A 15,132-nucleotide genomic window follows, 5' to 3' on the forward strand; every position below is an offset into this window, starting at 1 on the left:
CAACATGGAGACAGAAAGACAGTAGACCAACATGAAGACAGAAGGACAGTAGACCAACATGAAGACAGAAGGACAGTAGACCAACATGGAGACAGAAAGACAGTAGACCAACATGGAGACAGAAAGACAGTAGACCAACATGGAGACAGGACAGTAGACCAACATGGAGACAGAAGGACAGTAGACCAACATGGAGACAGAAGGACAGTAGACCAACATGGAGACAGAAGGACAGTAGACCAACATGGAGACAGAAGGACAGTAGACCAACATGGAGACAGAAAGACAGTAGACCAACATGGAGACAGAAGGACAGTAGACCAACATGGAGACAGGACAGTAGACCAACATGGAGACAGAAGGACAGTAGACCAACATGGAGACAGAAGGACAGTAGACCAACATGGAGACAGAAAGACAGTAGACCAACATGGAGACAGAAAGACAGTAGACCAACATGGAGACAGAAGGACAGTAGACCAACATGGAGACAGAAGGACAGTAGACCAACATGGAGACAGAAGGACAGTAGACCAACATGGAGACAGAAAGACAGTAGACCAACATGGAGACAGGACAGTAGACCAACATGGAGACAGAAGGACAGTAGACCAACATGGAGACAGGACAGTAGACCAACATGGAGACAGAAGGACAGTAGACCAACATGGAGACAGAAGGACAGTAGACCAACATGGAGACAGAAGGACAGTAGACCAACATGGAGACAGAAGGACAGTAGACCAACATGGAGACAGAAGGACAGTAGACCAACATGGAGACAGAAAGACAGTAGACCAACATGGAGACAGAAAGACAGTAGACCAACATGGAGACAGAAGGACAGTAGACCAACATGGAGACAGAAAGACAGTAGACCAACATGGAGACAGAAGGACAGTAGACCAACATGGAGACAGAAGGACAGTAGACCAACATGGAGACAGAAGGACAGTAGACCAACATGGAGACAGGACAGTAGACCAACATGGAGACAGAAGGACAGTAGACCAACATGGAGACAGGACAGTAGACCAACATGGAGACAGAAGGACAGTAGACCAACATGGAGACAGAAGGACAGTAGACCAACATGGAGACAGAAGGACAGTAGACCAACATGGAGACAGAAAGACAGTAGACCAACATGGAGACAGAAGGACAGTAGACCAACATGGAGACAGGACAGTAGACCAACATGGAGACAGAAGGACAGTAGACCAACATGGAGACAGAAGGACAGTAGACCAACATGGAGACAGGACAGTAGACCAACATGGAGACAGAAGGACAGTAGACCAACATGGAGACAGAAGGACAGTAGACCAACATGGAGACAGAAGGACAGTAGACCAACATGGAGACAGAAAGACAGTAGACCAACATGGAGACAGAAGGACAGTAGACCAACATGGAGACAGGACAGTAGACCAACATGGAGACAGAAGGACAGTAGACCAACATGGAGACAGAAGGACAGTAGACCAACATGGAGACAGAAGGACAGTAGACCAACATGGAGACAGAAGGACAGTAGACCAACATGGAGACAGAAAGACAGTAGACCAACATGGAGACAGAAAGACAGTAGACCAACATGGAGACAGAAGGACAGTAGACCAACATGGAGACAGAAGGACAGTAGACCAACATGGAGACAGAAGGACAGTAGACCAACATGGAGACAGGACAGTAGACCAACATGGAGACAGAAGGACAGTAGACCAACATGGAGACAGGACAGTAGACCAACATGGAGACAGAAGGACAGTAGACCAACATGGAGACAGAAGGACAGTAGACCAACATGGAGACAGAAAGACAGTAGACCAACATGGAGACAGAAAGACAGTAGACCAACATGGAGACAGAAGGACAGTAGACCAACATGGAGACAGAAAGACAGTAGACCAACATGGAGACAGAAAGACAGTAGACCAACATGGAGACAGAAGGACAGTAGACCAACATGGAGACAGAAGGACAGTAGACCAACATGGAGACAGAAGGACAGTAGACCAACATGGAGACAGAAGGACAGTAGACCAACATGGAGACAGAAAGACAGTAGACCAACATGGAGACAGAAAGACAGTAGACCAACATGGAGACAGAAGGACAGTAGACCAACATGGAGACAGAAGGACAGTAGACCAACATGGAGACAGAAGGACAGTAGACCAACATGGAGACAGAAGGACAGTAGACCAACATGGAGACAGAAGGACAGTAGACCAACATGGAGACAGAAGGACAGTAGACCAACATGGAGACAGGACAGTAGACCAACATGGAGACAGAAGGACAGTAGACCAACATGGAGACAGAAGGACAGTAGACCAACATGGAGACAGAAGGACAGTAGACCAACATGGAGACAGAAGGACAGTAGACCAACATGGAGACAGAAGGACAGTAGACCAACATGGAGACAGAAAGACAGTAGACCAACATGGAGACAGAAGGACAGTAGACCAACATGGAGACAGAAGGACAGTAGACCAACATGGAGACAGGACAGTAGACCAACATGGAGACAGAAGGACAGTAGACCAACATGGAGACAGAAGGACAGTAGACCAACATGGAGACAGGACAGTAGACCAACATGGAGACAGAAAGACAGTAGACCAACATGGAGACAGAAGGACAGTAGACCAACATGGAGACAGAAGGACAGTAGACCAACATGGAGACAGAAGGACAGTAGACCAACATGGAGACAGAAAGACAGTAGACCAACATGGAGACAGAAAGACAGTAGACCAACATGGAGACAGAAGGACAGTAGACCAACATGGAGACAGAAGGACAGTAGACCAACATGGAGACAGAAAGACAGTAGACCAACATGGAGACAGAAGGACAGTAGACCAACATGGAGACAGAAAGACAGTAGACCAACATGGAGACAGACGCATTGCAGGTATCAGATCATAGAAACAGACACAACCCGCTGGGCACAGATGTCAATTCAACGTCTATTTCACGTTGGTTCCACGTCACCTCGTTGAAATGACATGGAAACAACGTTGATTCAACCAGTGTTTGCCCAGTGGGATAGCAGGTAGCAGATCAATGTGTGCTCTGCTGGAAATCCCTGTCTGTACACGAGTCAAATACAGTCAAGGACTGTGGCAGTCATAGAAATGATAGGTTGACTTTCTATTCATCTGGAGGCACTCAGTTAGATAGTATGGAATTCAAACAAGCCCTGATGACAGATCATTCCTACCGCTTCCTACCTTACTGTCGTCCATAATGACAGCATATTTAAGGGTCCTGGAGAGCACAAAGCAGGGAGAGAAAATAAAGCAAGGGGCTGGGATGGAATGGGCTGGGATGGAATGGGATGGGCTGGGGCTGGGATGGAATGGGCTGGGATGGAATGGGCTGGGATGGAATGGGATGGGATGGGCTGGGATGGAATGGGCTGGGGCTGGGATGGAATGGGCTGGAATGGAATGGGCTGGGATGGAATGGGATGGGATGGGCTGGGATGGAATGGGCTGGGGCTGGGATGGAATGGGCTGGAATGGAATGGGCTGGGATGGAATGGGCTGGGATGGAATGGGATGGGATGGGATGGAATGGGCTGGGATGGAATGGGCTGGGATGGAATGGGCTGGGATGGGCTGGGATGGAATGGGATTGGATGGAATGGGATGGGCTGGGATGGAATGGGCTGGGATGGAATGGGCTGGGGCTGGGATGGAATGGGATGGGGCTGGGATGGAATGGGATGGGATGGGGCTGGGATGGGCTGCGATGGAATGTGCTGGGACCGGATGGAATGGGCTGGGATGGGCTGGGATGGACTGGGATGGACTGGGATGGGCTTGCATGGGATGGGATGGAATGGGCTGGGCTGGGCTGGGATGGGAGGGTAGGGGAGGGGAAGGGTTGGGTTGGGATGGGAGGGGATGGGAAGGAATGGGCTGGGCTTGGAGGGGCTGGGATGGAATGGGATGGGAGGGGATGGGATGGGTTGGGTTGGGATGGGATGGAATGGAATGGGCTTGGATGGGATGGCATTGGATGGGATGGGAGGGGTTGGGATGGGAGGGGCTGGAATGGGAGGGCTGGGATGGGAGGGGAGGGGAGGGGATGGGATGGGCTTGAATGGGCTGGGATGGAATGGGCTGGGATGGAATGGGCTGGGATGGAATGGGCTGGGATGGACTGGGATGGACTGGGATGGGCTGGCATGGGATGGGATGGAATGGGCTGGGATGGGAGGGTAGGGGAGGGGAAGGGTTGGGTTGGGATGGGAGGGGATGGGAAGGAATGGGATAGCCTTGGATGGGATGGCCTTTGATGGGCTGGGCTTGGAGGGGCTGGGATGGAATGGGATGGGAGGGGATGGGATGGGTTGGGTTGGGATGGGATGGAATGGAATGGGCTTGGATGGGATGGCATTGGATGGTCTGGTCTTGGATGGGATGGGAGGGGTTTGGATGGGAGGGGCTGGAATGGGAGGGGTGGGCTGGGATGGGATGGGAGGGGAGGGGATGGGATGGGCTTGAATGGGCTGGGATGGAATGGGCTCGGATGGAATGGGCTGGGTTGGGCTGGGATGGAATGGGATGGGTTGGGATGGGCTGGGATGGGCTGGGATGGACTGGGCTGGGATGGGATGGGCTGGGATGGAATGGAATGGAATGGGCTGGGATGGGTTGGGATGGGTTGGAATGGGCTGGGATCTACTGGGATGGAATGGGATGGAATGGGGTGGGATGGAATGGGCTGGGATGGGAGGGGATGGGAAGGGATGGGATGGAATGGGCTAGGATGGACTGGGTTGAGTTGGGATGGGAAGGGATGGGATGGGATAGCCTTGGATGGGATGGCCTTGGATGGGCTGTGCTTGGAGGGGATGGTCTGGGATGGGAGGGGAATGGGATGGGTTGGGATGGGATGGGATCGGATGGAATGGGCTGGGATTGGCTTGGATTGGCTGGGATGGGCTGGGATTGGCTTGGATGGGCTGGGATGGGAGGGGCTGGGTTGGGATGGGAGGGGATTGGCTGGGATGGGATGGGAGGGGACGGGCTGAGTTTGGAGGGGATGGGAGGGGCAGGGATGGGAGGGTAGGGGCTGGCATGGGATTGGAGGGGATGGGTTGGTAGGATTTGGGATGGGATGGGCTAGGAGGGGTTGGGTTGGGAGGGGATGGGCTGGGATGGTAGGGGGAGGGGAGGGGAGGTGATGGGCTGGGATGGGATGGGAGGGGAAGGGATGGGATGGGAGGGGAAGGGCTGGGATAGGAGGGGATGGGCTGGGATGGTTGGGGATGGGCTGGTAGGGGATGGTCTTGGATGGGAGGGGAGGGGATGGGCTGGGCTGGAATGGGATGGGAGGGGAATGGCTGGGATGGGAGGGGATGGCCCTAGTCTCAAGTCTCCATGCCAAGTCTCCCTGGGTGAGACGCATCAGTAGAGCTTTAACTAAAACTCCTGCAGACTGCACAACCTCCTCATGCAGAACAAATTCATGATTTTCCACTCTTTTTCTCCCTGTACACTCCACAACCAGTGAAATTGATCCGGAAGCCTTTCCTCCTACTCTCTGTCTCTCTCTGTCTCTCTCTCTCTGCCTCTCTCTCTCTCTCTCTCTCTCTCTCTCTCTCTCTCTCTCTCTCTCTCTCTCTCTCTCTCTCTCTCTCTCTCTCTCTCTCTCTCTCTCTCTCTCTCTCTCTCTCTCTCTCTCTCTCTCTCTCTCTCTCTCTCTCTCTGCCTCTCAATTAAATTCAATTTAAGGGCAAATAGGTAAAGTACAAAATGGAAAATAAAAAAACCTAAATATCGGTTGTAGTTGATCAAAATTGGGTTTGTTTTCGAGTTCTTTGTGGATCTATGTAATCTGAGGGAAATATGTGTCTCTAATATGGTCATACATTTGGCAGGAGGTTAGGAAGTGCAGCTCAGTTTCCTCCTCATTCTTTACTTGAGGGCCAGGTCTGCCTACGGCGGCCTTTCTCAATAGCAAGGTTATGCTCACTGAGTCTGTACATAGTCAAAGCTTTCCTTAAGTTTGGGTCAGTCACAGTGGTCAGGTATTCTGTGTAATCTCTGTTTAGGGCCAAATAGCGTTCTAGTTTGCTCAGTTTTTTGTAAATTATTTCCAATTTGTCAAGTTTTCTCATGATTTGGTTGGGTCTAATTGTGTTGCTTTTCTAGGGCTCTGAGGGCTGTTTGTGTTTGTTAACAGATCCCCAGGACCAGCTTGCTTAGGGGACTCTTCCCCAAGTTCATATGTCTGTAGGTGATGGCTTGTTATGGAAGGTTTGAGAATCGCTTCCTTTTAGGTGGTTGTAGAATTTAACGTCTCTTTTCTGGATTTTGATAATTAGCGGGTATCGTCCTAATGTCACGCCCTGACCTTAGAGATCCCTTTTATTCTCTATTTGGTTAGGTCAGAGTGTGACTAGGGTGGGAAATCTATGTTTCTATTTCTTTGTTGGCCTAGTATGGTTCCCAATCACAGACAGCTGTTTGTCGTTGTCTCTGATTGGGGATCATACTTAGCCAGCCCTTTTTCCCACCTTAGATTGTGGGATCTTGTTTTTGGTACTGTGCTGTATTGCCCTACAGAACGTTACGTTTTCGTATTTATTTTGGTTTTGTTTTGGTGTTCATCTAATAAATTAAGATGTACGCTTACCACGCTGCACCTTGGTCCGATCCTTCTATCGACGAACGTAACACTTAATTCTTCTCCACATGCATTATTTTGTGTTTTACACTGAGGATATTTTTGCAGAATTCTGCATGCAGAGTCTCAATTTGGTGTTTGTCCCATTTTGTGAAATCTTGGTTGGTGAGCAGACCACAGACCTCACAACCATAAAGGGCAATGGGTTCTATAACTGATTCAAGTATTTTTAGCCAAATCCTAATTGGTATGTCGATTTTTATGTTCCGTTTGATGGCATAGAAGGCCCTTCTTGCCTTATCTCTCAGCTCATTCACATTTTATTATACCTTTATTTAACTAAGCAAGTCAGTTAAGAATAAATTCTTATTTTCAATGACGGCCTAGGAACAGTGGGTTAACTGCCTTGTTCAGGGGCAAAATGACAGATTTGTACATTGGCAGCTCGGGGATTCGAACTTGCAACCTTTCGATTACTAGTCCAACGCTCTAACCACTAGGCTACCACTAGGCTACCCTGCCACCCCACATCTTTGTGGAAGTTACCTGTGGCACTGATGTTTAGGCCGAGGTATGTATAGTTTTTTGTGTGCTCTAGGGCAACTGTGTCTAGATGGAATTTGTATTTGTGATCCTGGCAACTGGACCTTTTTTGGAACAGCAATATTTTTGTCTTACTGAGATTTACTATCAGGGCCCAGATCTGACAGAATCTCTGCGGAAGATCTAGGTGCTGCTGTAGGCCCTCCATGGTTGGGGACAGAAGCACTAGATCATCAACAAATAGTAGACATTTGACTTCAGATTCTAGTACGGTGAAGTCGACTGTTCTAGTGCCCTCGCCAATTTGTTGATATATGTTGAAGAGGGTGGGACTTAAGCTGCATCCCTGTCTCACCCCCCGGCCCTGTGGAACGAAATGCGTGTTTTTTGCCAATTTTAACGACACACTTTGTGTACATGGATTTTATAATGTTGTATTTATTTCCCTCAACACCACTTTCCATCAATTTGTATAGCAGTCCCTCATGCCAAATTGAGTCAAAAGTTTTGCCTTTGATTTGGTTTGTTTGTAAATTAGGGTGTCCAGGGTGAATACGTGGTGTCGTACGATAATTTAGTAAAAAGCCTATTTTCTTTCTCTCTCTCTGTCTCTGTCTCTCTCTCTGTCTCTATCTCTCTCTCATTCACACAGAAACGTTCAAACTAGTTGAGAAAGAAATGGACTAAGGGATGGGTGGAGGTGAAACTAAAGAGAATTAGATCATTCAATCTTTAGTGCTTATAGGGCTGTGAGAACAATGTTTCATGCAGTAATGATCCGACTGAGTCTGCGTCGCAAATGGCACCCTATTCCCTGTATAGTGGGCTCTGGTATAAAGTAGTGCACTATGTAAGGAATAGGCTACCATTTGGGACGCACATGACTCCTGGTCCACAATAGCAACCTGAGGTCCTCTGTGACCCACCACTGTCTAATTGTTTACCCGGCTTTAAAGTTACGATTCCCAGGGGGAAAAGCCAGAGGCTATTTCATTAGCTCTCCTAACTTGTGTCCCAAATGGAAAACCTATTCTTTGACCTGGGCTCAGGGGCATTGGGCAAAAGTAGTGCACTATGTAGGCAATAGGATGCCATTTTGGGACTCATTCCTAGACTGCTGCTCTTTCATTTTCCTGTTTGTTACAGGGTGTTGGTGGAGTTGGTTGGGTGTTGCACCATGCAGACCAGAGTCATCATGAGACTGCATAGCCAAACCTTTAACTTTTAAAATGTCACAGCCAGGACTAGGAGAGGGTGCATTTGGCCTTCGGCTTGAATCGCATTAAGGATTGGGTGCTATGCTGTTGTGGTAAATCAGTTTGCTGAGATAAATCACACTCAACATGTCTGAGAAAGTTCACCTATGGCTTCTGCTGATGCTGATGGATGAGTGTGTGAGACAACTCTATGCTTTGTAATCCAACAGTATACTCCATGATTCAAAATCAGACTGTTGTAGAAGAGGTTGGGTTAGAACAAGACTGAGACCTGCTGTGTTGTTGGCTCTGGAGCTAATTCCTTGGCTCCTGACTTGATCCTCTTTTCACGTGTAGGAGACCCGTGTTTGAACCCAATTGGTCCCACTATGTTAAGGATCCTTTTTTTCAATCACACACATTAAATACGTTTACATTTGGTGACCGCGGTGGGATTTGGTCTGAGATGACAATTTTAATTATATCTTTCTTGATCTCACTTATAATGTGTAATAGTAAGTTAATAGTAACAAACAGTCGAATCAGTCATTGTAGTAAGGTAGTGTTGGCAATCATCGAAATGGAATGACTCAATATAGCCGCCCATTCACCCATCACCAAACATTGACTTGAACAGGGGATTTCCTGTTCTAGTAATTATATTTCTATGTTGGCAACAAACCAATGCCTAATGAATACCCCTGTGGTAAACTAGCAGTGTTTCCCAGTCTGCAATCTCTCTTCGTCTGCAAGGCTACTGAGGTAGATGATAGATAGACTTCATCCCAAATGGCACCCTCATAGGGCCCTGGTCAAAAGTAGTGCACTAAATAGGGAATAGGGTGCCATTTGGACTGCAAATATATTTTTGGTCGAATGGCTGCTGTATGTGTCTGTAGTTGCTCAACTCCCATGGTCTCTACACTTTTAGAAAAAAAGGTGCTATCAAGAACCTAAAAAGGTTATTTGGCTGTCCCCATTGGAGAACCCTTTTAAGAACCCTTGTTGGTTCCCGATAGAACATGGAACCTAAAATGGTTCTACCTGGAACCAAACGGTTTTACCTTGAACCAAAAAGGGTTCTGCTATGGGGAGAGCCGAAGAAGCCTTTTGGAACCCTTTTTTCTAAGAGTGGAGATATATTACTGATTCAGTCACTTCTCTCTGCTAGTGAACAGCAGCAGATGTGTTGTCATAATGTGTGAGATATTATCTAACTACCCTGGAAGATAATCTTAAAACAGCCTCGATTCTGACATTTTTTTATTTTATCCTTTGTTGGGGAAATATTTTCATATTCCACCTGTGTGTTTAAAATCTAGATTGCTACTACTTTAAATAATGAAAAGGTCTATGAAGACCTCATTCTGTAATCATAGTCAGACTAGACCTCATTCTGTAATCATAGTCAGGCTAGACCTCATTCTGTAGTCATAGTCAGGCTAGACCTCATTCTCTAATCATAGTCAGACTAGACCTCATTCTGTAGTCATAGTCAGACTAGACCGCATTCTGTAGTCATAGTCAGACTAGACCTCATTCTGTAGTCATAGTCAGACTAGACCTCATTCTGTAGTCATAGTCAGAGTAGACCTCATTCTGTAATCATAGTCAGACTCGACCTGATTCTGTAGTCATAGTCAGACTCGACCTCATTCTGTAGTCATAGTCAGACTCGACCTCATTCTGTAGTCATAGTCAGACTAGACCTCATTCTGTAGTCATAGTCAGAGTAGACCTCATTCTGTAGTCATAGTTACACTAGACCTCATTCTGTAATCATAGTCAGACTCGACCTCATTCTGTAGTCATTGTCAGACTTGACCTCATTCTGTAGTCATAGTCAAACTCGACCTCATTCTGTAGTCATAGTCAGACTAGACCTCATTCTGTAGTCATAGTCAGAGTAGACCTCATTCTGTAGTCATAGTTACACTAGACCTCATTCTGTAATCATAGTCAGACTCGACCTCATTCTGTAGTCATAGTCAGACTCGACCTCATTCTGTAGTCATAGTCTGACTAGACCTCATTATGTAATCATAGTCAGACTACACCTCCTTTTGTTGTCATTGTCAGACTGGACCTCATTCTGTAGTCATAGTCAGACTGGACCTCATTCTGTAATCATAGTCCTACTAGACCTCATTATGTAATCATAGTCAGACTAGACCTCACTATGTAATCATAGACTAGACCTAATTCTGTAATCATAGTTACACTAGACCTCATTCTGTAGTCATAGTTACACTAGACCTCATTCTGTAGTCATATTCAGACTAGTCCTCATTCTGTAATCATAATCAGCTTAGACCGCGTTCTGTAGTCATTGTCAGACTGGACCTCTTTATGTAATCATAGTCAGACTAGACCTAATTCTGTAATCATAGTCAGACTAGATCTCATTCTGTAATCATTGTCAGACTAGACCTCATTACGTAATCATAGTCAGACTAGACCTCATTGTGTAATCATAGTCTTACTAGACCTCATTATGTAATCATAGTCAGACTGGACCTCATTCTGTAATCATAGTCAGACTGGACCTCATTCTGTAGTCATAGTCAGACTAGACCTGATTCCGTAATCATAGTCGGACTAGACCTCATTATGAAGTCATAGTCGGACTAGACCTCACTATGTAGTCATAGTCGGGCTAGACCTCATTATGTAATCATAGTCGGACTAGACCTCATTCTGTAATCATAGTCGGACTAGACCTCATTGTGTAATCATAGTATTACTAGACCTCATTATGTAATCATAGTCAGACTAGACCTGATTCTGTAGTCATAGTCAGACTAGACCTCATTATGTAATTATAGTCATACTATACCTCATTATGTAATTATAGTCAGACTAGACCTCATTCTGTAATCATTGTCAGACTAGAGCTTATTCTGTAATCATAGTCAGACTAGACCTGATTCTGTAATCATAGTCAGACTAGACCTATTTCTGTAAAAATAGTCAGACTAGACCTCATTCTGTAATCATTGTCTCATAGTTAGACTATACCTCATTCTGTAGTCATAGTCAGACTAGACCTGATTCTGTAGTCATAGTCAGACTAGACCTGATTCTGTAGTCATAGTCAGACTAGACCTGATTCTGTAGTCATAGTCAGACTAGACCTGGTTCTGTAATCATAGTCAGACTAGACCTGATTCTGTAATCATAGTCAGACTAGACTTCATTTTGTAATCATCGTCAGACTAGAGCTGATTCTGTAGTCATAGTCGGACTAGCCCTCATTCTGTAATCATAGTCGGACTAGACCTCATTATGTAACCTTAGTCGGACTAGACCTCATTCTGTAGTCATAGTCGGACTAGACCTCATTCTGTAATCATAGTCAGACTAGACCTCACTCTGTAATCATAGTGAGACTAGACCTAATTTTGTAATCATAGTCAGACTAAACCTCATTATGTAATCATAGTCAGACTAAACCTCATTATGTAATCATAGTCAGACTAAACCTCATTATGTAATCATAGTCAGACTAAACCTCATTATGTAATCATAGTCAGACTAAACCTCATTATGTAATCATAGTCAGACTAAACCTCATTATGTAATCATAGTCAGACTAAACCTCATTATGTAATCATAGTCAGACTAAACCTCATTATGTAATCATAGTCAGACTGGACTCTACATTTGTTGTTCTTTTTTTTCTCCGTAAAAACTCTTCTTTCTTTTTTTAAACAAAATTCCCCTAATAAAGAAACAGGTCTATCTGTGTGTAGTGAGATAATTGCTCGACAATGTCCTTCTAATGTTGTGGCTGATTGCCATTGGAAAGGTCACCTGCTGTCCCCTCAGTCGACTGATATATCATGCCTCGCTACATTACAGCCTAGACAGCTTAATGGTCATTATGGGATGATATAACGGCACGCTCGTTCTCTAGAATAATTGACAATTACGGTGAACTGTTGTGGCTATAGGCCACAGCTCTATTGAGGGTCTTCTAAAGGACATTTACATGATGAACCACCAGGACCATTATTTATCTCCTGCCTTAAGAATGCTACTGCTACTCAGACATGCGTGATTTGCATAAACAATCTACACCTGGAAAGCCCAATAACGTCTATAGTCTTTAGTTTAACTAAGCTTTATTCAATAAAAAATGCATTGGGTTTTTAAGGTCGAAAGAATTGGAAACCGATCCCCATGTCTTGTGCACTCATTTAACCCAGAAATGTATGATTATATTAAACAATTAAACAAACAAACCAATCAACCAACCAACAAATCAAACCTCCCTCTGAGTCCTGGCTATGCAATGCACTGACATAGCTTGGCCTTTCTCTGATAATCTGATGCACTTATTGACATTTAACTGTTCTCTCCCCAGGACTACAGAGTGAATATCTTCCTGAGACAGCAATGGAACGACCCCAGGCTGGCCTATAGTGAATACCCCGACGATTCTCTTGACCTGGACCCATCTATGTTGGACTCTATCTGGAAACCTGATTTGTTCTTCGCCAATGAAAAAGGCGCCAATTTCCATGAGGTTACGACTGACAACAAGCTACTAAGGATTTCAAAAAATGGGAACGTATTGTATAGTATTCGGTATGCTATTCTTTTCTTGTTGTATCTTCCTCTTGTTAGTTTCTCAGAATGTCTACCCGGTGCTAGGCCTATGGCTGACGGATTCATGTCTACCCGGTGCTAGACCTATGGCTGATGGATTCATGTCTACCCGGTGCTAGACCTATGGCTGACAGATGAATGTCTATCCGGTGCTAGACCTATGGCTGACAGATGAATGTCTATCCGGTGCTAGACCTATGGCTGACAGATGAATGTCTACCCGGTGCTAGACCTATGGCTGACAGATTCATGTCTACCCGGTGCTAGACCTATGGCTGACAGATGAATGTCTACCCGGTGCTAGGCCTATGGCTGACAGATTCATGTCTACCCGGTGCTAGACCTATGGCTGACAGATGAATGTCTACCCGGTGCTAGACCTATGGCTGACGGATTCATGTCTACCCGGTGCTAGACCTATGGCTGACAGGTGAATGTCTATCCGGTGCTAGACCTATGGCTGACAGATTAATGTCTACCCGGTGCTAGACCTATGGCTGACAGATGAATGTCTATCCGGTGCTAGACCTATGGCTGACAGATGAATGTCTATCCGGTGCTAGACCTATGGCTGACAGATGAATGTCTATCCGGTGCTAGACCTATGGCTGACAGATGAATGTCTACCCGGTGCTAGACCTATGGCTGACAGATGAATGTCTATCCGGTGCTAGACCTATGGCTGACAGATGAATGTCTATCCGGTGCTAGACCTATGGCTGACAGATGAATGTCTATCCGGTGCTAGACCTATGGCTGACAGATGAATGTCTACCCGGTGCTAGACCTATGGCTGACAGATGAATGTCTATCCGGTGCTAGACCTATGGCTGACAGATGAATGTCTACCCGGTGCTAGACCTATGGCTGACAGATGAATGTCTATCCGGTGCTAGACCTATGGCTGACAGATGCTCTCTGATTTGTCTCTATATTGCTTATGGTAGAAACAAAACATAAATTAACATCCAAACAACAACTAAAGTGATCTCCTTTAAATGTGAGCATGTTTGCAGTGTATTTGATCTGTTATCAAGCCTAGTATTCAACACTTGGACAGGCATAGGGGAATTGGATCCTTATAAACAGCCATGGGAAGACAGTGAGAAGAGGCCTTCTCATTTCTTACCTTGACACCATTAAATTAACCCATTAGATCGCTTTGATTCTCACCTGACCCCGCGCTAAAGAGAACCTGTCTGTGTCTTTGATTCTCACCTGACCCCGCGCTAAAGAGAACCTGTCTGTGTCTTTGATTCTCACCTGACCCCGCGCTAAAGAGAACCTGTCTCTGTGTCTTTGATTCTCACCTGACCCCGCGCTAAAGAGAACCTGTCTGTGTCTTTGATTCTCACCTGACCCCGCGCTAAAGAGAACCTGTCTGTGTCTTTGATTCTCACCTGACCCCGCGCTAAAGAGAACCTGTCTCAGTGTCTTTGATTCTCACCTGACCCCGCGCTAAAGAGAACCTGTCTCAGTGTCTTTGATTCTCACCTGACCCCGCGCTAAAGAGAACCTGTCTCAGTGTCTTTGATTCTCACCTGACCCCGCGCTAAAGAGAACCTGTCTGTGTCTTTGATTCTCACCTGACCCCGCGCTAAAGAGAACCTGTCTCAGTGTCTTTGATTCTCACCTGACCCCACGCTAAAGAGAACCTGTCTGTGTCTTTGATTCTCACCTGACCCCGCGCTAAAGAGAACCTGTCTCAGTGTCTTTGATTCTCACCTGACCCCGCGCTAAAGAGAACCTGTCTCAGTGTCTTTGATTCTCACCTGACCCCGCGCTAAAGAGAACCTGTCTCAGTGTCTTTGATTCTCACCTGACCCCGCGCTAAAGAGAACCTGTCTGTGTCTTTGATTCTCACCTGACCCCGCGCTAAAGAGAACCTGTCTCAGTGTCTTTGATTCTCACCTGACCCCACGCTAAAGAGAACCTGTCTGTGTCTTTGATTCTCACCTGACCCCGCGCTAAAGAGAACCTGTCTCAGTGTCTTTGATTCTCACCTGACCCCGCGCTAAAGAGAACCTGTCTCAGTGTCTTTGATTCTCACCTGACCCCGCGCTAAAGAGAACCTGTCTCAGTGTCTTTGATTCTCACCTGACCCCGCGCTAAAGAGAACCTGTCTGTG

The 15,132-nt window shown here is 46.2% G+C and overlaps 1 protein-coding gene across 4 annotated transcripts in view; it reads left to right on the forward strand.

The window, feature by feature from the left end:
• Positions 1–15,132, forward strand: part of LOC106604187 (glycine receptor subunit alphaZ1) — a 111,792-nt gene that overhangs the window by 66,214 nt on the left and 30,446 nt on the right. For all 4 annotated transcript variants that reach the window (XM_045717859.2, XM_045717862.2, XM_045717864.2 and 1 more), the window contains one exon: positions 12,760–12,983. In XM_045717859.2, coding sequence (XP_045573815.1) covers positions 12,760–12,983 — 224 coding nt within the window. The remainder of the gene's footprint in view (positions 1–12,759; positions 12,984–15,132) is intronic.

This window comes from Salmo salar, chromosome 05, assembly GCF_965601325.2.
Source record: "Salmo salar chromosome 05, fSalSal1, whole genome shotgun sequence".
Classification (NCBI taxonomy): Eukaryota; Metazoa; Chordata; class Actinopteri; order Salmoniformes; family Salmonidae; genus Salmo; species Salmo salar.